This window comes from Eptatretus burgeri, chromosome 2 (assembly GCF_056783735.1).
Source record: "Eptatretus burgeri isolate ZD-2024b chromosome 2, Ebu_testis_v1, whole genome shotgun sequence".
NCBI classification, from domain to species: Eukaryota; Metazoa; Chordata; class Myxini; order Myxiniformes; family Myxinidae; genus Eptatretus; species Eptatretus burgeri.
The window spans coordinates 13,526,174-13,550,587 of record NC_140962.1 but is presented as its reverse complement, the minus strand read 5'-3'; the positions used below and the strand labels follow the sequence as shown (position 1 = coordinate 13,550,587).

Sequence of the window (24,414 nt, the reverse complement as noted above, 5' to 3'; positions counted from 1 at the left end):
ATCGCGGACTTTCCGCAGAAAAACGGATCAAAACGACTCACGCCCACTTTTGTTCCGTCCAATCGGTGAGCGAGGGGCGATTTGGCCCCGCCTCCAGGGCGTTGGAGGGCGGTCGCTATATGCAAATTCATGGATCAAAAAGCATTCACGCCCACTTTTCCTCGGGCCAATGGGGAGCCAGCAAGAGAGGTGAAAGGTCGGAGGCAGAGGGTTAAAGATGAAGGAGCGAGGCCACGGGGATATAATGGGCCGCGTTCGTCAGTCGAGGGAGTTCAGTTCGCGGGAGGAAGAGTTGAGTTGGAAGCGGAGGAAGAGTTGAGTTGAAGTGGCAGTTCGCAGTTGGGAGTTCGCGGAGTCGGAGTGAAGAGGACGGAGCTGTGGAGAGGCGGCGGCGGCGAAGGCGGTTGAGGGGGTGCTCGCGTCGGATTCGGGGAACTGCGGAGAGAAAGGCCGGCGGCGCGACCGAGGTCGTGGTGGAGACGCTCGTCGCGGGACCCAAGAGTTTGTGAAATCCTCCTTTCCCCGAGCATCAGCAACCCCCTCCTGTTTCCCCCCGCGCTGAGATAGTGCGACAAAAGGGGGGCCCCCTTCCCACCCCCTACCAGACACCGTCCGCGAGGCCCGCGGAGTTGAGGCACCACCGCCGCTCCACGTCTCATCATCAGACGGGTAGGCCCGACACGGTCTCGGCCCCAGGCCCGCCTACCCCCTCATCCTGGAGAGTGGTTCTCTTTTCTTTTGCTTTGGGAATATGTGTTGTCGGCGCCGTCTGTGAAGTAAAATTGTATAAGTGTTGCCGTGTGCTCGCGTAGTCGGTATTAGATCTGCATTGTCGCATCTGCTTTTTGTCTTCTTCTTTTCCATGTGCTTTTGGTGGAATTGTATATGTGTGCTTTCCGTTCATCGCGAAATAAATGTGCTTATTATTGAACTTTTCCCGCTTCGCTTCGTCATTTCTTTCATTGAATCCTCATCTTGCTTCACGTAAAGGGTTGGTCGTGGGTTAAGACGCCCGATAATTAATCGAACCGTTGAGGTCGACGAATAACACCGCTCGGTTATCCCGATAGTACGGAACGGGTCGCTTAAGTGGCCCGTGTCCGAAGTCCACCTGCGGCGAGGTGCGATCGCCCGGTCTACCCTCCGTGTGGGTACTTAGGTAGGTCGAATTTGGCGAGCAACCCTATCCCACGCGGGGGCCGATTGGCACGATCGCGGTGAGACTGAAAGGTCCACCCGTGACTGGTTCCCGGCGTTAGTCCGAGAGGGTCACGACTGGATTGTCCGTCCGGTGGGCGACGTGCCGCGATTCGAGTTACGTGGCCGTCAGCACGCCGGCGGGCGCGAATCCACGACAATATAATGAGGATGGCGAGCTGGCATATAATTTTTAGTCTGCTGCATTTACTACGACTCTTCGTTTAATGACCATTTCCCCCATATTAGGGGTTGGTCAGCTGATGCCCCCTCTCCACTTAGTCCTGGCAAAAAAATCCTCCCCCATTAACCACAAAAACTGCATGTCTTTACTGATCGCATCCTTCCAGGTGTTTTTATTTTTTCTACCTCTTAGTATTCTCTCTGCCTAAACTCATGATTTTCAGGACAGACTAATATTCCCTTTCTCGTTGTATACCCAAACCACCTTCGTCCTTTTTCTCAACTCCTCCTCAAACGACTGGCTTTGAGCCTCTTTATTATGTCCACACTACTCTGCTTAAACCTACTTTCAACCTCCACTGATCCCTGATGTAAACCTACTTTCACTTCAAATGACTGCACATCCTCCACTAGTTCTTACTGATGTCCTTGTCCTTTTGTACATTGACATAACTACCCTCACCAAATCCTCTGTTACTCCGTGTGTCTCATAAGTTCCCATTCCACAACTACCTTTGAGACGCTATCGTATACCTTCTCAAGATTTACAAACTTATGGTATAACAATTTCTTTGCTAATTACTCCTCTTGAATCTGTCATTGGCCTTCCACTCTTAAAGCCAATAAACTCAAATGTCTTCAATTCTTGCTCGAACAGCCTCACTCCTCTGTATGATGGAAGTAGTGGGTCACCTTTCATCTTAAACAAATGTATGTACAATTGTACTATCCAATGTACAATATTGGCTTCCGGGTTTGGAGCGACGAGAGGTCTCCTTTCGGGGCTCTGCTGACGTTCTCAGAGTTAAGTTTCCGGTCGTTATCTGTCCCATTTTAACTGTTTAATTTTCTCACCTACATGTTACTGTGTTCCGAGTTCGGTTTTGTTTCAAAAATCGTGCTATTTTGTGAGTATTTTTTGTCGACGTTCTTACCGGGTGTTTGAGGCCTGGGCCTTGGCCTCGGCTTGAGGCCTACCGGTTCCACTCGGTGTTTGATCGTTTTTTTTGTTGTTTTTTCTCCCCATTACCTTCAATTTTCATCCTCCCCACTTTCCTAACATCCCCCATTCTCCCAACTAATCTCTTTGTTATCTCAAAAAAAACAAAAAACCCAACAACAACAACACGCTAACCTTCTCCCGATTCTGCTTCTTCTTCTTCCTCTTATCTTCCTCCTAGTGTTCTTCCTCGTTTTTTTTTTTTTTTTTTTTTTTTTTTCCCTACACTTCCATGACCTAATCTGTTAAACTCTCTCAAATATTAATAGTCCAGTAGATTTGTAGAATATGAGGCCAAGATGTTCACTTCTGGAAGAAAGCATGAAAATTTGTATACAGGGGTTTTTGAGTATGCTGAATCCATTTCTAACTGGATCCACGCTGGCAAACCAAGGATCACACTCAAAATAAAGAAATCCAAGATGGCCGCCCTGCGTATTGCCGATTTTGATATTTCGTCAGAACTTTGGTTCTATTTGACATAAAAACATGATCTTGTTGCAGATTTATTGGTTTTAGGGTCAAAGAATTCAATGAGATGCCTTAAAATACCATAAATGTGATTGGAACAAAATCCAAGATGGCTGTCCTCTGTAGGTAATGCAAATATCAATCTCATTTTTTTTTTCTGTTTGGCATAGAACATGATCTTATGGCTAAATTTAGGTTTTTAGGGACAAGAAATTCAATTACGTAGCTTAATTATGTTGTATTCAGAGCAAGATCCACGAAAGTCATCAAAACACTAAACACATAGGGTGAACAATTCGATTAATTAATGCTTTATTTTTGTTTACTTCTCAGGAAGACCATAAATGTATATCATTTCATTATTCTAATGTTTTATTTTGTTTTCAGAACTTGCCATTAATCTAATGGTTTGTTTTATTTTCAGAATTGGTCATTAATCTGATTTGTTTCATTTTCAGAACATTAATCTGATTAAGCTACATATTGTATGACTAAAACTGAAATATTTGATGTAGATATCTCAGTTATATAAATATCACAGATTTCACTTTCTTTTCAGGAAAGATGGTGACCATTCCAAGGTGCATGCCTACCTGTAACTAACCTGACGTAGAATAGACTAATATGGCAACCAAGAAAATAAAGCTGGACAGTGCTTCTGATGTGGTTTTGCCCGAAACAGATTGGACACTTTGTGCCCTATGTCAAAAACGTTCATCGGAACCGCTGAGAGACCCATCTCAATCCAAGGATGCCCATCAGTCCTGAGCTTATGATACTATAGCTGAACATATCCAGGAGCTACACTCACTTGGTGCCCTGCCAATGGACATAAATTTGTCACGTTTGGATGACGGCCAAGGTATAGCTGCAACTCTTTCCCAGCACAATGCAAAATGGCACAAAACATGCCACATGAAGTTTAGCAAAGAGAAAGTTGAGTGTGCCCGCAAGAAGATAGCCAAAGTAAGAGAGACTGAGACTTCTCCACTCAAAGGCAGACTATGAGGGGCATTCCCTGGTTCCTCCATTCAAACTGACAAAAGCCTGTCCTGCTTCTTTTGTGACGACAAAGTGGAGGAAGGTTATCATAGAGCTGCAACAGCACAGATAGACGCAAATGTTCGAAAAATGGCAACAGAGCTTCGTGATACCCGACTGCTTGCCAAGCTGTCCTCAGATGATATGACCGCAATAGATGCTGTATACCACAAACAGTGTTTGACTGCCTTATGCAATAGACACCGCACACTTGTCAGGAAAGAGGCTCAGAAGGAAGATCCACATCTAACGCCTGAGTCTATATCCTTTGCCGAATTGGTATCCTATATTGAAGGGTCTCGACAAGAAGAAGAGCACGCTGAACACATTTTTAAGCTGTCAAGCCTTGTACGACTCTACAGGTCACGACTTCAGCAACTTGGTTGCGATATGCCAGAGCGCACAAACTCAACTCGTTTGAAAGAAAAGCTTCTTGCACAAATTCCTGACTTGGAAGTGCATAAAAGCAAGTATGAGGTTGCCTCCTCTGCAACACTTGATGTTTCTGGGCTTCAACCATGTTCACACGAAGAAGCAGACTACCGAATGATGCTTCACTGCTTCCATGCCTACACCAATGGCATGAAGAGGATCATGGTGCATGCAACTGACACGGACGTCTTAGTTCTAGCCATTGTGACTGCAATCAGCATGGAAGATTGTGAACTTTGGTTAGCTTTTGGCCATGGTGCACACTTTCGGTATATTGGAGCACATGTCATTGCCAGTGAGCTTGGCAATGATTACTGCAGAGGCCTCCCATTTATGCACGCCATATCAGGATGTGACACTGTGTCTTCATTGAGCTCCGTCGGTAAGAAGACCGCTTGGGAAGTATGGAAACCACTTCCAGACATCACTGAAGTATTTCTACGGCTGTCTGCTACTCCCGATGAAGTTACAGAAGCTGACCTGAAGGAACTCGAAAGATATGTGGTTCTGCTGTACTCTCGCACGTCACAACTCTCTGATGTGAATGAAGTCAGGAAGCATCTCTTCTCCTACTGTAATCGGAAGCTGGAGAACATCCCACCGTCACATGCAGCACTTCTACAACATGTAAAGCGTGCTGCTTACCAAGCAGGATGCGTCTGGGGTCAGGCATTGGAGGCCAATCCAACACTTCCAAGTCCTTCCGAGTGGGGGTGGCAACTCGAAAGTGAGCGAATCTGGGTGCCCTTATGGAGTACCCTGCCAGAAGCATCAAAGGGCTGCAGAGAACTTATTAAGTGTGCATGTAAAAAATGGTGCACAGGAAGATGCCAGTGTGCTAAAGCAAGCCTCCCATGCACACAGCTGTGTTTTGTGGTGGACAATGTGCAGACGTGGACAGTGTCCTAGATTAAGTTCCTTTTTGACATTTGTAATACAATTCAAATTCATTTCATTGAGTTTGGTATTGTATCAGTAAAACCGTTTATTCCCTGCACATTCCCAATAATGGAAAAAAATGACAAGTGTAGATCTCTATTCTTTGTGAATTATGAGTGTGAACTATATTGCTCTCAATGGTTCATCAAAATTTGTTAAAAGTGTAACTGGATTTTCCTACTGATACATTTTATAGTAATAAAAAATACTTTATTGAATTTCTTGTCCCTAAAAACCTATATTTAGCCATAAGATCATGTTCTATGCCAAACAGAAAAAAAAAACGAGATTGATATTTGCATGACCTACAGAGGACAGCCATCTTGGATTTTGTTCCAATCACATTTATGGTATTTTAAGGCATCTCATTGAATTCTTTGACCCTAAAAACCTATAAATCGGCACCAAGATCATGTTTTTATGTCCAATAGAACCAAAGTTCTGACTAAATATGCAGGACGGCCATCTTGGATTTCTTCATTTTGAGTGTGATCCCTTGGTTTGCCAGCGTGGATCCAGTTTGAAATGGATTCAGCATACTCAAAAACCCCTATATACAAATTTTCATGCTTTCTTCCGGAAGTGAACATCTTTTTGACATATCTACTGGACTAGAACAAAAACAATGTTATAATGCTTCATCTTCCTCTCTCACACATGTGGTACTCTTTACTGTTTCATAATGCACTACTTTTCTGCTATTTTAAGAGACTGCTCTCATTTCGAGCTCTCCTTCATTCCTTGCCTAAAAAATCCAACTATTACAGCGCTTCTTCTCTCCATTCTCTGAATTCGCCTTCATTGCATCCATCAAGAATTGTTAAATCGCATCTCTGACCGAAACCTTTTAAAAACCACAGTTTGCTATGAATGTTCTCTTTCCATCAACCATTCTTTTTTTTCCAACTTCAGTGCCAACTCACCCCCCTCACCCCTCACTCTCACTCTCAAAGCAACCATCCCACTCTTCTCCCTCTCACCTCTCTCAAAAATTCCCCCTCACCTTTCTCCCACCTTTCATCCCCCTCACTCATCCTTCTCAAAGTTGCCCCCCCTCTCATCCACCAAGCAGCCTCCCTCCACTGCCCTCTCACCTCCATCTCTTCACTCCACCTCCTCAAATCCTCAACTGCCTTCTTCCTTGTCTCTTGTCCCCCCCTCTCCCCCAGCACCACAGAGCCTTTTCTCCTCTTCATTCGGCCCCTCCCCTACTTATTCTGCAATATCCCACACTTTTTCAACAACCCTCCTTACCTCCCCCCCCCCTCGTCCCTTGTCCTACCGTCCCCCTCCTCCACCCCCTGCACCCAAAGCCTCCTCCCCTACCTCTTCATTAAATGTGTGGACCTCAAATATCCAGGGCCTTCGCTCAAACCTTTCAGATCTTTCCATACAGGTTGCCACTGACAAACCAGACATAATCTGCCTAACAGAAACTTTCCTCTCCCAAGACGTGTCTGACTCCCAAGTATCTCTCCCCGGTTACTCCCTCCTCCAGTATGCCAGACCTGACCCTCGTCCTGGTGGAGGTGTTGCTCTCTTCATCAAAGACTCAATTCCTCACTCTCCATGCACTGCTCTCACTCCCCCACACCCCCAGGAATACCTCTGGCTACGGCTTCCCTTCAACTCCCACCTCATGTTTATATGTGTACTGTACCGTCCACCGAACAGTGATGACTCCATCCACACCTCACTATCTGAAAACATGGACCATCTTCTATCTTCTCATCCAAACTCTCTTCCTCTTATGTGATGACTTCAATTGTCATAACGCCAGTTGGCTAGATGTGGGTACCTCTCTCACCTGTCATGGCACCTCAGCAAAAGCTTTCTGCGACTCATTGGTCAACTGACTCAATCGGTCAACTTCCCGACCCAGATCTCAACTAATGGTACTCCATCTCTTCTGGATCTGATTTTGACAAATTTCCCTGACAATATCTGCTGCTCTTCTCCGCTCCAATCGGTTCTTCTGACCATGTCCTTGTCAAAGTGGACATCTCTCTGGCTGTTATCAGAGAACCACCTCACCGCGGTAGAGTCTGGCATTTCACTCAAGCCGACTGGCAGGGTCTCCGAGCAGCCATCAAACTTTCAGACTGGTCTCCTATCACTACTTTCTCAAACATCAACTCATCCTGGGAATTCTTTCAAAGAAACTTGCTCTCCCTCGTGCACAGATTTATCCCCTCTCGTGTTCAGTTGTCCTACCCTTCCCCCGCCCTTGGTTTACTGAAGCTTGTGGCGAGGCAGTTGTCCTGAAACAACTTGCCTTTGCCTCATGGAAAGCAAACCCAACTGAGGGCAATCTCAGTTCCTTCCACAAAGCTCGGAACAAGTGTGTATCTACCCTCAGGAGAGCCAGAAAACAACATCTTTCTCATCTCAAGTCTGAACTCTCAAACCTCTCTCCCTCCTCAAAATCCTGGTGGCGTTTAATCAGATCTGTTTCTGGTGTATGTTCCCCTCCATCTCCTCCCTTACCTCAAATGGCCGCACTGCTGATACCGCACGTGATAAAGCTGAATGTCTAAACTCGGTGTTTGCAGCTAAATCTTGTGTCCTAAACCCATCACTTTCTCTTCCCACCTTACCCAGTCGCACCCAACTGTCCCTGAACTCTGTGTCCTTTTCTCTTGACAAGGTGGAGAGCTTGCTTTCAAACCTCGACTCAGATTCTGCAACAGGTCCAGACGGCATCAGCCCACGTGTCCTCAAAGCCTGCTCTTCTGCTCTTGCTCACCCTCTCTCTGTTCTATTCACCCTCTCATTTGCCCAAGGTCATCTGCCATCTGCTTGGAAATCTGCTAACATCACTGCCCTGCATAAAAAAGGTGCAAAATAGATCCCTGTAACTATAGACCAATAAGCCTTCTCCCAATCATCAGCAAGGTTATGGAATCCATCATCGCTTCAGACATGAAATCCTTCCTCTTCTCCAATGGCTTGATTTCCGATCATCAATTTGGTTTTAGACCAGGTCACTCTACCCTGGATATGCTGCTTCTGCTCTCCCATCAATGGATGGAGGTCCTCAATGCCAGACAGGAAATCTGAGCCGTATCCCTGGACATATCACGTGCTTTTGACAGTCTGGCTCCCTGCACTACTCACCAAACTCTCTTCCCATGGTATTCAAGGCCATCTCCACTCATGGCTCGCAGACTTCCTCTCCTGTCGCAGACTTCCTCTCCTGTGGCCCTAAATGGAGTTCTTTCATCCCCTCTTCCTGTGTCGGCTGGAGTTCCTCAAGGTGGCGTTCTGGACCCTGTTCTTTTTCTGGTTTTCTCAATGATCTCTTGGACTCTCTGGAAAATCCTCTATTTCTCTTTGCCGATGACTCCACCCTCTGCCGTACCATCTGTCATCCCTCAGACCGGCAAGCAGCAGCTTCTTCGCTCACTGCAGATCTGGATAAAATCACAAACTGGTCCAACACGTGGAACATGTCTTTCAATCCAGACAAATCTCACACTCACTGTCTCTTCGAAAGGACCGTTTTGAAACCCCCCCCCCATCCACTTTCTCAACAATCCTCTAGAAGAAGTCTTTTCTTTCAAGCTTCTGGGTCTCACTATCTGCCATGACCTTTCCTGGGAAAGTCACATTTCCAACCTCGCCTCAAAAGGCAGTCGCCGACTGGGAATCCTCCGTCGTGCAAAGTCCTTCCTCGGCCCTCTTGAGCTCCTGACCACTTACAAAGCTTTTGTCCATAGCTTGATGGAGTACTGCTCTCCCCCTGGGCTGGTGCTCCTGCCTCCCACCTTTCTCGGCTTCACGCTGTCGAAACCAGGGCATTTTGGATCATCGGCATCTCCCGCAATGAAGCTGAGTCTTTGGGCCTCTCACTCAATCACCGCAGGTTGGTCGGTGGTCTTTGTCTTCTACAGACTCCTCTCCAGCCTTGCCCCCCTTGCTGTCTCTGCGATTTGTCCCCACCACATTTCCACAGGGCGCTCAAGGTCCGCCAACAACCCCCTTCTGGTAAAACTACCAAAATCACGAATCACTGCTCATCTTCACTCTTTCATTCCTCTTTTTTCCCGCCTTTGGAATATACTTCCTCACTCTATTCTTTCCCATTCTTCCCTCCAGGCTTTCAAAACAGCTGTTCACCACCACCTCTTATCATCCCCCATCCAAATCCTCGATCTTTTCTACCCCCGATAATCCACCCAAGCCCACTTCCTTCAATTCCCCTGCTTTCCTTCCTGAAAGTCTCTGTAATGTCCATCTTCTCTTCGCCATGTTCCCCGTCCCATCCCCATCCCTCTCCCTTCCACAGTTCACCTAATGTCTGTTCCCCACTGTTTTGTCCCTTCCACTCCCGCCCCTCTTGTTTCATGCCCCCTTGCTGTGAGTTGTGTTAGCTCTCATAAGAGTCTCGACAAGGTATGCAAAAAAAAAAAAACAACCATCCAGGATACTGTATATCCATTCCTCCATATCGTCATCCACTTTGCTCCCAACTCTCCTCCTGCCTCCATCATCTCAACCACAACACCAGTTGGTCCTTCTGCTTTACCTTTCTTTAATTTCTTAATCGCCAACCTAACCTCTTCCTCAATTTCCTCCTCTGTGCTTTCTACTTTCCTGCTCTCCACCTGCTTATCCCATTCATTATCCTCATGTGACGATGTTTGACAGTAGTCTTTCCATTTTTTTTTTTCAACTTCCTCTTTTCTTGCTACAACCTTTACATCCTTTCTCTTCAAACCATCTATTCCTCGAACATCCTTTCTATCATTCGTCATTTGTCTACCTTTCCTGAATATCTTGTTTGTTCCCTCTATGGTGTTCAAGCTCTTCCCTCACTCTTCATATTATTTTTATTTATTTTGCTTGAGCTATTTTTTTCTTGGCTTCCTTCTTTAAACATTTATATTCCTCTATACATCTGTTCCTTACTCTCCTTCCATTTCTTGTATGCATTCTTCTTGGCTATTACTTCCCGACCATTAACTCTACCACCATATTTCCTGTAGTCATCCGACATTCCTCCTGAGCTACCTTCTTCCATGCATCCCTCATTTAACCCCAAAAACAATCTACCTCAGTTGTATTCACTTATTTATTTATTTATCTTTTTCCTTGCTCAACTTCTTCTGAAATCTCTTCCTAATCTATCCTTCAATTTCCAAACTTTCATGCTAGGTCTACATTTCACCTGCTTAACCTTCCCATCAGTCTTGATCCTGAGATCACCAACAAATGTTTTTTCAAACATTCTTCCCCAGGTTTTACATTAACATGAACGACACTTCCTCTGAGATTCCAAGGTAAAGACAAATAGTCAGTCTGATTCTTAAATTTTTCCATTCATGTATGTTACTAGCTGTTCTGCCTTTTTCTTAAAATGTGTATCAAGTACCCACCTCTGTTTCTGCCATTTCTAATATGCATTCACCTGCTTTTTAATTTTTTTTTTTCCTCCACACTGAAAACCCCCATGCACTCCCTTGAATCCACCTGTCTTTTCTCCTACAAGTCCATTTGTTTCCACCTCGTATTAACTTCTCAAACGTCTTGTTTTTGCACCACATTCTCTAATTCCTCCCAAAATGTTCTTCTACTTTTCTACCGAAGTTTACTTGTGATCCATAAGCTGACACTACATTCATCAGCTTTTCTCATATTATCGGCTTCAATTTCAAGATTCTAGTTCTGCAGCTTGACACTTCGAAAACTTTCTGTGCAAACTTTCTGAAACTGTTACACCAACACTCGTTTCAGCCTCTTCTCTGGACCAAAATAACTTGTAAGTTACTTTTTTTTGTCCTCAACAAATTGTCCTTTCCTTTTGACCTCAATATTGTGTTCTGCACTCATATCTACCTTTCTCCTTAGCATTTCCAACACTTCCTGACTTCTCCCACATTGTCCCCACATAAACTGTACCGACTCAACTCAACTATCCTCTACCTCCTCCCCCCCCCCCCCCCCATGCAACAAGGGCCTATGAACAGCATCTGACTGCTTGCTGACATGGCGATTACCATGATTATGAAGTCCATTGCCCCTGATTTATCCACCTTTCTGTATGATGTAGGCAGGTAGACCTGCCCACTGGATACCGCAAGCTGTACCCCACCCATTCATTACTGCCGCCATAAAAATAGAACATTGATACGAGGTTTTACAGCCGATGCTTTCCTGACGCTAACCGCTTCTTTCAGAGTGAAACATTACCCTTCAGCTAAAACGCCTAACCACAAGACAATGGTGGATGTAGTTTGTCTTACCGAGGATGCATTTGTTGATTCAAAGATCAATCGTAGCCTTTGCAGATTAAATATCATACCAAATTCCATTGGCTTTGTTGGAAGATGTTACTATTACCTCGGCAGCTCTTAAGTTTGTGATTTGCTCAAACTCCAGAAGTGGATAGCTTATTTATTTGAAGCGAACTGTTCGAGGATTCTGGTCATGCTTTGGTTTGCTTGGATTTCAGCAATAGAGGGGCTGACTCGAGAAATAGATTTAAAACAAAAAGAGTCGTAGAAATAGTATTAAAGCCTTTAATGGTCCGTTGTTCCAGAAAGGATAAAGCTGCATGATGGCAAGCCAGGTTAAGCTCATTTGTAGCCTTTCGTGGAGCAAGAGAGGAATATGATGGTGGAGGAAAATATCCATTTCCTTCGGTTTCAGAGCCACAAACATGACTTCTAATCAAGTTGCATTGTGCAACTTGCTCACTGCTGAGAATAATGTCATCTGGAAGCTACAAGGTGCATAGAAAAGATATTTTGTGCTGAATTTCACTGGTGCAGGGGCATTCCTTCACGGTTGTCCATGTTAGCCACTATACTTAACTGATGAAATCTTTGTTGCTGTTCTGTAATCCTTTGGTTATGTTATGGTGTTACTAGCAAGGGAGTGTTGGAGGGGTGGTTGCATTGGTCAAAGCAATGCTGGTTTTTAAACTGTTTGAATGATTGATTGATTCTTGCAAGCTATTTGTTTACATGGTGAAAGTTAAGCTGCTGTCTGTTTGAAATCGTCAGTCTGTTCCAAATTGCAGTGTTTAACACAGGTGTAAGGATGTCGTAGGCAGTTGTCCTTGATTAAGACCAAAAATAACCCTTTGTTCCATCCCTTGATACTTGACGTTGTCAATGACCCTGGCCTGTTCTTACAAAACTGCCTGCCAAACATCTGTTTGGTGTTTCAACCAATGGCTACCACTGGGCATCCTGATTGCAATGCCCTTTTCCCCTATTTCCTGTGCCAAAAACAGGCAATGGCACCCAGCCAATTAAGGTGGGGTGGTATGAAGGGTGCATGAAAAATTCTGCATCCAGGAGAAAGCTCTCGCTACATCCCAGGAAAACAAAGAAGGCAAATGTGACCTTTCCTTCGTTGTTTGTGGAGGAGTTATGCAGGGACAGGAAGGCAGGCATCCTTCATCCATAGCTTCATCATGCACAATAGACTTTGCTCTGTGTGCCACCACAAGGAGTGTGAAGTTCAGTATGTAAATGATTGACATGATCTCACTTAACCATCCCTTGATAATGTTTGTCGGTATTTGCCTCTATTTCAGTGCAGGAAAAGCATGGTGGTGTTCTTCCTTTAACCCATGAAGGGCACGAAAGGTGTGCGTGTGTGCACACCACATGATTGCTCAGATTCCGTTAAAGGTGATGTTGACCCCATGCTCTTTATTCACAGGCTTTACCTGACTGAGTATGATGCCGAACATTTCACCTTTCTTTTTACCTCTGCCACCTAAAGTGTGCAGAGGTTGTTGTCACCCATCTATGTCTGTTTGTGAACAGGATATCTCAAAGTTGTGGATGAAATTTGGTGGAGAGGTTGGGTGTAACAAGACGAAATGACTAGATCTTGGTGAAGATCCGGATCTGAGAATTTTTGAAGTGATTCTGCACCATTGAGTGATTGGGTAAAAACTATCATACAGCATGATAACTCAAAGTTATGGGGTGCATTTGAGTGAAACCTTGTGGACAGATTGAGTGTGTTACAAGGTTGAATCGACCAGATTTTGGTGAAGATCCGAATCCAGATAGGATTTTATTTTTTTAAATTGTGCAAGTGATTCGTCACCATTTAGAAATGGGGCCAAAAACTATGTATAGCATGATATTTTGAAAAGCTGTGGATAATTTTAGGTGACGAGAACAAGCCCATTCGATTTTGGTTAAGGTCCGGATTCAAATCCGGCCTATCGGTGGGATGCAAAACAAACTGTGCAGCCTGGTGGAGGTATGTTCTCGACAGTGCTGTTTTGTTTTAATTTATTTATTTGTTTGTTTATTTATTTTAACTTGCTTATTCCATGGATTTAAAATTGGTTTTTCTGGCATTCCCTTTTGGGTGTGTATGTCCTTTGATCACTGTTCTGAGAGCTTGCATTAATCAGTATGGGAGTAGGCATCCAAGCTTTAAACAAACAATGCTTCTGATAAATGTAGAATTTCTGTAGGTAGGCTTGGCAGGAATTTTTTGATAGTTTTGATGGACACCTTTTTTTTTGATACAACAAGACTTCACTGATCAGTGTTTACATCTTATGACCTCGAATTAGTACAAAGTAAGAAATTGGCATCGTGGGAACTGTTCAAAATAAAACTGTGCCAAACACCAACCCAACAAACCCTGAACCAAACTCGCTTTCATCTGAAATTATACCGTGCATGTATCATTTAGATATCAACGAGAATTTAAACACTGAAGGCTAACAGGATAGTTTTGTGCCGTCTAACCTGGGTTTGAATCTCAAACCAGCTATAAACTGTCATCCTGGTGTTTTCACGTGCAAGGCGAGGCATCGGTGTGTGCGCGCCATTCTTCGAATTAACATGAACCTGGAAGACCCATCTGGCAGCACTAGTCTTTGGTGGCTATTAAAGGTCCCTTGGTGTCTTTTGTGAAGAGACTGCAAATTATCGCTGGCACAACAAACAAATTGTGAAGTCTTACCAAAATTGCCTTCAGTCGAATATCCTGCAGTGGAGTGGCGACCCGGCCGAGATTTGTTCTAATCTAGAAATGTTTCTCGACTCGCTATGATACACCCCTGAGCTCTAAAAGTATGGATCCCTCATTATATATTTTCACTGTCATTATTTGATATGCATATTGATCTGCCTGCTTTAAAACTCTTCTCAATCACCTTATTTGTTTGTTTGTTTATTTAAAAAAAAAAAAAAACCAGCACAACACCAGTGGTCACACTTTCCAAAGGTTATTTCATTTGTACATGTTCAACTTCTGGGTTGATGTTTGCATGCCGTCCCTCAGATGGACATTAAGCTTGGTGTCCTTCTAGCATAAGATTGTGGATGTTAAAGATCCCACGGTGTCTTTGATGAAGAGTAGTTGAGTTATCATTGGCACCTTGGACAAGTTACAAATTTCTGCTCTAACCTATAGGGGGCACTGCAACTGTCAGATGGGACACCCGTTTAACATCCATTCAAGGGATGGCACACGCATTGATGAATTGCACTGCCTGTGATACACCAGAATGACAGTTTATAGCTGGGTCAGGGTTCAAACCCAGGTGAGACAGCTTGGAATAGAGGCAGAGACTTGTGGCTAATAGAAACTCCACATCTCATTGAATGCCATCTTTTTTTTTTTTTTTTTTACAAAAATCTCGATTGATGCATGCACATCATCAGATCTGATGAGAATCTTATGAGAATTCTATGTTGGAAGCAGCTGTGATTAGAATATATTTCCATCAACATATTCTGCCGATTAAGCTACACATGAATCATTTCATGACATGGACTGTCTTTCCTTAAAAGAAGATATCACAGCTAATATTATCAACTGGAAGTCCACTCGATAGTGCCCGTACTTCCGCCATGTAATGCCTGATCCACGAGAACTTATCGAGCCCAATACATTTTTGAAATATCATGCATTACAGTACTGTATCGTTTTTGGCCCCATCTCTCAATGGTGAACAATCACTTAAATTCTAGTAGATGGATCCGGATCTGGATCTTCACCAAAATCGAATCTGTCCTTGTCAAACCCAAATTGTCCCCAAAATTTCATCCAGATCCGTCCACAACTTTTTGAGATATCCTGGACACACAGACACACTCCTACTCCTTTGGTGGTAGAGGTAATTATTCTGTTACAATCACTTAAAAACCACCTTGAAGTGTCCGTCACGTACCACGTTATACTGATACGGAATTGTTGGACTTTATTTCGATTAACAAGTCAACCACCCAAGGGCACCTTGTTTTTTTTTGTTTTTTTGTTTGTCCCTCCACTTCCCCCTCCCCCACTCCCTTCTTAAGGCACATCAGGTTGCAGCTTATGCGAGATTAATCTGAGAAATAACGAAAAATTATTTGAAAAAAAATCATTGCAAATTAGCCAAACAGAACGTTCTCAAGATAAACTGTACATGTTCAGCTGAAGGAAAGTTTGTCATGGTTCAGGGGTTATTCAATCCCATGTATTGTGTTCGAGCGTCGGCTGCCAAAGCAGATTATTGGCCTGAGATCACGTGGGGCAGTTTGCCATCCCTCTTCTAACAGTCGATAGAGTAGAGAATTGTAACTTGTTCCACGGTGCCGGCGATAGGTTGCCTCCAACTTGTGAAAGGCACCGTGGGATCATTAATGTCAACCAACTAATGCAAGCGACGGGACGCCAGTTTAACATCCATCCGACAGACCGCATGAATCGCTCTACCGGTGAAACACCGGGATGGCAGTTTATTGCTGGGTCAGGATTCAAATCCAGGCAAGACAGCTTTGAGGCGAGTGTGCGTACCTGAAGGTCTCGGCCATCAGGGGTTGTCACATTTCTTCATGTTTTTGTGTCCAAAAAACGTTTTTCCTTTCAACTCGGCATGATTATGAATCGGCATGAGTGTAAATGATTAGGTCAAGATAGCCAAGCCTTCAGAAATGCATTTGAAGTCTCACTTGCCAATCAAATCTGCTGTTGATTCCAGGAAGCCGAAGTGTGGAATTTGGTTTGTATATCCAGCGTGCAAGATGATACGATACGAGTTTGTGTTGAAGTGCATATTTGAAATGTATCCGCGGTTCAATGAAGAGCATGTCAGATAAGGAGTGGAATGGAAAAAGGTGTGTGTCTGTGTGCATGCGTCTGTCTGTCTGCGTGCTTCTTTCTGCGTCTGTCTGCGTGCGTATATATGTATATATGTATGTATATGTATGTATATGTATATATATATATATATATATATATATATATGTATGTATATGTATGTATATGTATATATATATATATATATATATATATATATATATATATATATATATATACACATACACACACACATATAGTTTGTTTGTTTTTTATCTACCCCGATGTTAAAATAATGGTGCAATGTTTAACCCCCTCCCTCTGTATACCCCCCACATTCTTTTGTTTTTCCCCTTCACCTCACTTCCTTTTACGCTCTTTTTCTCTTTCTTTTACTCTCCCCCCCCCCAACTTCCCTCTCCTTTTCCTCCCATCCTTGTTTTATTTTGTTTATATTCACAATAAAAACATCACCACCTTTGCCTCACAATCGCATAATATGGAGATTGGCTCCAATGATAGCTTTATACTCATGTATTTACCTTCATTGCAACCTCTGCCTCACCAGCGTGATGTCAGCTTCATTTCAATCTCTGTTCATGATATCACTGAGCAATGTTTTCCTTGCACATTGGCTGCTTGCGTCGTTTCAATAGTCTAAAACGTCGATGGGGGTAGGGAGGGATTTGTTATCTGGGAAAATTGGTGAGCTTTCTTATGATACGAGTGTCCAAAAATATATCGCAGCCCAAGTTGCATTTGGTTTGGTGTGGCCAATTAGGATTGGTTGGCTGACAAATGTAATTGTTTTTTTTATTTTAAAGAAAGAGGTGTTTGTTACATGTTCTCTTAATATCCCACCCTCCTAGTCTGAAATATTCATTGAAAAGGAAGAAAATACAAAGGCATTGGCATGAATTCAACACAAATGTAATGCAGTACAAAACTAATTGCAACTTCTACTTTTTCAACACTATCTCAATCCCGACATCCTATCAGAGAAAAGGATGTCGGAAAAGTAAATTTTATTAAATTTTCATAACATTATCATTCGCTATCCAATTACCAAGTATCTACCAGTCCAATTTTAGGGTGAGCAGAATAGCTGAGGTATACCAGCACTCGCTTTTGGGACTCGCTTTTCATTTATTACCAAGTATCTACCAATCCAATTTTAGGGCAAGCAGAATAGCTGAGGTGTACCAGCACTTGCTTTTGGGTTCTCACCTGGATTCAAATTTTGACTGTTAATGAATTCTTGCCACTTTGTCATCAGTCCTTGCAAGCTGGTTCATGAAAGACTTGGCCCAAAATGCATTCCCTGATCGACCCACAATAAGGAATAATTGGGGCAATTAAAAGGTTGTGGTAGTTGCATTTTTAAATGACCTTTTGCATTCCATATTTCGGAATAATCTCGAGCTAAAATGTAATGGGTTTTTTAGCTTAATTTTATTCTATCTTTTTTTTTCTTTCGCAAAAACGAGAAGTCGTTTTCCAATTATTTATTTATTTATTTATTTATTACCCTCGCCAAAGGATTCAGAGAGGGTATTGCATTTGGGTCCGTTTCTCTTGTTACTTACAAAATCAAAGATTTTTCAAGTATATTGGTCAGTCGATTTTGTTTGTGTGCATGTGTCAGTCTCTGTTTGTCTGCTATTTGTCACCTTCAGGTCACAATTTTAAACCGATCTCCACGAAACTTCACCACATGGTAGAGTTTGTCATAAGGAAGAAGCCTATTGTTTTTGAGGTCAAGAGAGGCCAAAGGTCAACAATTTAGGTGGTATTTCTAAAATCCTCAATTTTCATACCATTGACTTGAAATTTGAAGAGGATTTGTATTTCAGGTCACTGAATTCAACCAGCCAATTATTTTTGAGGTCAAATTTGTTTGATAGATTTTGCAAGTTTCGTGCTCTGCATGACGTCTTCTTGTTTGTTTGTTTGGTTGTTTGTTTGTTTGTTTGTCCACAGAACTTTCGTGTTTTTCTCCGCAACTGCTTGTCGGATTGAGAAATTTTTTTCACCGTTGGTGCGACGACTCGTATAGAATGTTTTAATGATAATTGTGACATCGTAGGTCACATTCTGTGGCAGCCATATTGGAAAAATGGAAAAACTTGATATCATAATTGCTTATGTAGAGTGCCACATCTAATCAGTATGAAAAATTGAGGTTTACCTCAGGATAAAATGGTCTACAGAAAAAAAATTCATGACATCGGTCATGTGATTCGGCAGCCATATTGTTAAAAAAAATAAAAACCTTCAAAAATCTTCTCTGAAGTGACTGAACAGATTGAGGCAAAACTTTACATGTATGACTGCCTGTCCATGAGGAACAAAAGGTTCACACACATAATGTCATTCATCACATGGTTTGGCAGCCATATTGGAATTACCCTAAAATCCTTAAAAAAATACACCACTCAAAAGAAGTCCTGATGAGGGTTTACAATCTCTGATTGTTGTTTTTCATGTTTATTTAGTTTAAATGGTTTATTTATTTATTTTTTTCTGGATGGATAACTTGCATTTGTAAATATTTTTCCCATATGATACAAGTATATGTCGGAAAAAGCCAGCTCGAGTTGAACCCATTTTTAAAGATGTTTCAGAACCACTGTTGTACCCTTTGGTCAATTGTTAAATGAGTCGGTCATATAGGCTGCTGCTGCTTCAAATTAAACTTCGTTCTTCATTCATTCATGTATGCATTTGTCAAAAGAAATTACTTCTAATCACTCATGCAGCACTCAATTGTACCTTGTACAATTTTTATCCAAAATCCGCAAGTTTGGCCTTTTGGCTTCGTCAAGCTGTGACTTTCAGCTTTGGCATTGCTTCCCATGCTTTACCTTTTCTTTTTCTGCCTACCGCTAACAAAGGACCATTACTTCACTCGTAAGAATGGGCTCTCCATCTTCCATAATAGAGGCAACCCACTTGTAGTGAGGAAAATTGTGGAATGAAGGGCACAAGAGGAATGGTGGAAGCATTCAGAACACAAACATAGAAATACCAATGTTATTGGTGTATTAGTACAAGCTGTCCTTGTAGACCAATCCCATTAGATATATTCATTTATCTTTTAGATGGTGTGCTTTGATTGGCTAATTGAAGAAATTGGCTTTGATTATAGATTTTCAGCAAGGCTACCCTGTTAAGATATCATCTGTTTGTTATTTATTCTTTATTATTATTATTATTTTTTTTGTAAAGTTGTACACAACAGAAATGGGAGTATTTAAAATGGATGAAAATTCAACTTTAGGCCATGATACAGAGATGGGGGAGGATAGTGAAGGGAAATTAATTTATGGCACAAAAAGAGGCACCATGACAACTTTGGGAAGTTTAAACATGGCAATCCTCCCAACTTATATCATGCAAACTCAGCTTGTCATGGGGAAGTTCCTTGTATACAGAAATGACCTCTGATGCCCTGGATAAGTCTTTTTTTTTTCTTTTTTTTTAGATTGTTACATATTTTGTCTTATGGTATCCAAAACCACTAACAAACCACATCCTTTTATTATTGTTATTGATGGATCTTCTATTTCAAGCACCTGCTATTAATCGCATGACTTGTCATCCAATAATGATGAGCAGAAAGAGGGTGAAACTATGTGTTAGCCACTTGGCTAAATTGGACATATCACAGGTTTGGAGAAGTGACCTGTTTTTAGACTTTGACTTCTCAGCTGCAGCTTCTATAAACGCTGGTCTTCATAGCTGTGAAGAAGTTTATTACATTGTTTCAAGGTGTAAAATCTGTTGATGATGCTTTGACTGCAGTGGTTATCATGACCCATTGTTTGCTCTCTTCACCAGGTTCATGCCCATATCATCAGCTCCTTGAAGAAGCAAATGCCAGCAGTATTTGGAAAGGAAAATAAGAAGAAAGAACTGATTCAGGACTTGGATAAGATCTATAAGACTATCGAACGTGAACAGCAGATACCTCGAGGAGACTTCCCAGATATCATCAAAATGCAGGTTCGACCAAGTTATGAGGCTGTGCCTATGATTTTCTGCATTGGGTGTATTTCTTCCAACTTTGAAGGCATTAAAGATTTTTGTTTGAGTTTTGTTTTTATTTATTTATTTTGTCCATGCTTTGGTATCGATCGGTGGGAAATGGGGAGGACCCATCCCTGTCTCCCATCCCCACGCTCCACTTTTTGGAGGAAGGCGGGGGGGGGGGAGACAACATTGATTCACCGACACACCTTTTTTGGTCAAAAACAAAAATTGTGTACACTCCAAGGATTATGAAGTGGTTTTCCTTCCCACTGACTTGATACATTTTATGCAAATTTTGAATGAGCGATTAATTACCTGGAGAGTGGAATATTAGTGCATTGTATTTTTTTGGGAACATTTTTTGCATGGATGCCGTACGGCCTGACCATAAATAATTGTATTCGGCCGCAACAGCTTCATGTTAAACTTGGTGTTGACTTTGTGGCAAGGGTGGCCGGCTTGGGATCTTAGGGTCCTGAGTTTCAGACCCGTTTTCCGCTGAATTAACACCAGGTGGGGTTGACTCAGCCTGTCATCCTTCCACGGTCAGCAAAATGAGTACCAGTGTACTGGTATAGGGGCCAAGCATCAGCGGCATAGTCATGCCCCATCAAAATGATAGCTACCTGGCAGCCAGGCTGCTATACGCAAGAAGAAGAAGAAGAAGAAGAAGAAGAAGAAGAAGAGGCTTCGTGTTGTGTACCGTCATAACTCTTCAGACAGGTTGTAGCTACTTTTGTTCCCCCAACCCCAGGTGTTCCAAAGAGGAGGTTAATGTAAATGTGTTCCATGTAGTACCTGCCACTCCTGTTGGAAGAGCGTATTACAACAGGCCTTCCCTCTCAATCGTTATCACATCAATTTTACATTTTCCAACATTATTTTCAGTCTTATGTTGTTTTAGACACGATTGTAAAAGATTTGGAGGAATTCCGATGTCTTATTTGCATTTTCTGTCTTGGAAAATCTTGAGCAGCTTGAAATAACTTACAGCTGTTCTAACCACTTCCTCACGTAATTGGATTTTCTGTCATTCAACTGTTGTTCCTATTCCTTCCTTTGAATTTATTTATTTATTTATTTACCCCCCCTACTTCCCCCCAAAAGAGAAAATTCCCAGAAAGCAGGCGAGTGAGCACAAGCTGCCATAAAGTGATCAGAATAACAAATCTCCTGGGGCCTACTTAAGGGCATTGGACTCCACGCCATGCACTCGCATGTCTCAACATCCCCCACTTTTCAACTGCGATTGACGCTGTATTGATTGATGCCCTTGGGATCATGTAAGAACTTCAAATAATTAAGCTGCGAAGAGAAAATAAATCTTTATTGAAATTGGTTCACGTAATCCCAGGAAATGTTTTCATAGTTTCATCCTAATTGGACTCATTGGTTATAAAGCAGTGAAACTTCAGCAATTTGAACCAACGCATCGAAGCAAGTAGCAGAAGTGAATTGGGTGTAGTTGGGAAACATCAAGTGCATATAACTCAGATTATTCCACCCGCAGCGATCTTGAACTGGGGTCGTATTTGCGATAGGACCATCTCAGTTGAAGACCATTCTGGAGTTAAACGTCAAATCTTTGGTCCACATGTTGGATTCGTAAAGTTTCATTATGCCTTGTGTTTTCATAATATATGCAAATGGCAGTAACACCAATGCTTGGGAAGTTGAATGTTGTGGATGCACAGTGGCCCCAGAAGCAAGTATTTGTTTTGCTATGCATGCTTTTTTTTAAATGATTGTCACAATCTGACACCTTTGTTGTGGATATTTGAAATAGCTAAACATTGAAAACTGATTTTAAGGTACTGCAGTACATAACATTTTGTTCCAGCTCTCGTACAAACTATTTTGAAAATACAAACATTTGTTTGAATGGAAACGCAAGGCAGGCCTCTCAATAATCTTGAATACATGATTCAGTTCAGCCATATCTCAGAGGCTTCGGCAGTGAAGAAAGCAGAAATCGAGAGAGCAGTATCGTCCTTTTCCCAAAAGGAGAATCGTGTGTGCATTATTGAATTGGTTGTTGACCTGGCTAGTGTGGTGCAAACAAGTCTGAAGCATTGTTTTTCCACCTTGAGCTACTACCAGCATTCTTCCTCAAAGGGCAGTGCACTTCTTACCAGGCATTTCCCATAACGATAAAACCTTTCCACTTTGTAGCACTCCCATTTTCAATTTGCAATCACCAACTAGTGCTCTCTGTTGCATTTTGCCGAGCTATTTTAAAACGGGTGTGAAGTTCTGGAGTGAGGTTTTTCCATACTTGTACTGCTTCTTTCTAATGACGTGGGACAACGCAAGTGCTCGAGGTTACTTTGGCAGTTTTTCTTGTTCGAGCTCGAGCACAACAGTATTTGCCCCTTCACCGTTCAGCTCAGTGGCAGCTCCCAGCTAACATGCACTTAGCATTTTAAAGCTGGAGTGTAGTTTATTAAAAAGGTAACCTTTTTGTTTTTCCTTCTATCATCTGGTTATTGATATACAGAGGAGCATTTGTGTAGGTGCAAGAGCATGACGGACAAATTTGTGTGCACTATGCATGCAAGTCAGAGCCTTTGCTCACATTTTCTGCCTCGTTTTATAACTTAGTGCTGCGAGGTTGTATACGTGTTGGCTTCCTGGAGGAATTTGAGCAGTACTTTGTTTATAGTTATGATGGCACCTCAACATTTTGCCAGAGAGGTGTCAAGTGAGAAGGAAAGTTATTTCATTTGACAAGTGCATGTGATCTGCTCTCCTGTCAGTCCTTCAGTTCTACCTCCCACCCTTGTTTTCTGTTTCAAAATGCCAGACAAGTATGAACCCTGTGTTTATCAAATTACCTCCACCACCGAAGGTGAACGGAGGTTATGCATTCACCCTTATCTTTTTTTTTTTTTTTTTTTTTTGAGCAGGATGTATCAAAAAGTTATGGACAGAATTGGAGGAAATTTGGTGGATGGCTTGGGATTGTGATGAGGGCGATTTTGGTGAAGATCTGGATCCAGATGCTTTAATTCTTTTCAGTGATTCTTCACCATTGAGAGGTGGGGCCAAAAACGATATATAGCATGATATCTCAAAGTTATTCATGGGGATTAAGACAAAACTAGGTGGATGAGCTAGTTGGGTGACGAGAATAAGCAGATTAAATTTGGGTTGAGGTTCGGATGCAGATCTGGCCTCTCAGTGGGATACAAAACTTAAACTTCAGTCTGGCAAAGGTATTCACTCCACTGATAACTATTAAATCTTACTCTTTCATTCTTGCACAAAATTATTCAATCTTGCACAAAAGTTTAATAAACTGTACACACCAGTGAAGAACCGGCCACTGATGGGAAAATTCCCCCAGGATTGGTGTGTTTTGTGTGACTTGCAATACCCCTTCCATACATCTTTGCATTCAGAGAATTGGGTGCTCTTGCCACCCTGAATCCATGGGATTATGAATATTGTATACTGTGGAGTCTACATATATGCTATGGTTACATTCCAGGAAAGCAGCATGTATAAGGAATTCATGCATGTTGAACTGAAGGGTTTGTTGGAAAAAGGGGGTTCGGGGATGAACTCTTTGTGATTATCATTAATAAACGCCCTTTATTTATTTAGTTGACTTCTTTCAGAAAGGTTGTTTTGGTTGGCTGCATAATTTTTCTTTGGAGGTCTTTCTACACCTCCTTGATGTTCTCCAGCTCCGTTTTCAATCATCATTCTCGGCTTCACGTTGTGGAAGCCAAAGCATTTCGGATCATTGGTATCTCCTGCGATGAGGCTCAGCCTCTGGGCCTCTCACTCTCTCACTGCAGGGAAATCGGTGGTCTTTCTGTCTTCCATCTCCTTTCTGGCCTCCCCCCCTGCTTTGTCTGCGATATGTCCCCACCATATTTCCACAGGGTGCTCAAGGTCTGCCAACAACCTCTTACTGGTAAAACTACCAAAATCATGAATCACTGCTCACCTTCACCCTTTCATTCCTCTTTTTTTTCCCTGCCTTTGGAATAAACTCCCACACTCTCTTCAATCCCATTCTTCCCCCTAGGCCTTCAAAACAGCTGTTCACCACCACCTCTTAT

The 24,414-nt window shown here is 42.5% G+C and overlaps 1 protein-coding gene across 3 annotated transcripts in view; it reads left to right on the top strand.

The window, feature by feature from the left end:
* The window catches only part of LOC147031453 (EH domain-containing protein 1-like), a 77,411-nt gene that overhangs the window by 43,783 nt on the left and 9,214 nt on the right, over positions 1–24,414 (top strand). For all 3 annotated transcript variants that reach the window (XM_085863426.1, XM_085863424.1, XM_085863425.1), the window contains one exon: positions 20,153–20,317. In XM_085863426.1, coding sequence (XP_085719552.1) covers positions 20,153–20,317 — 165 coding nt within the window. The remainder of the gene's footprint in view (positions 1–20,152; positions 20,318–24,414) is intronic.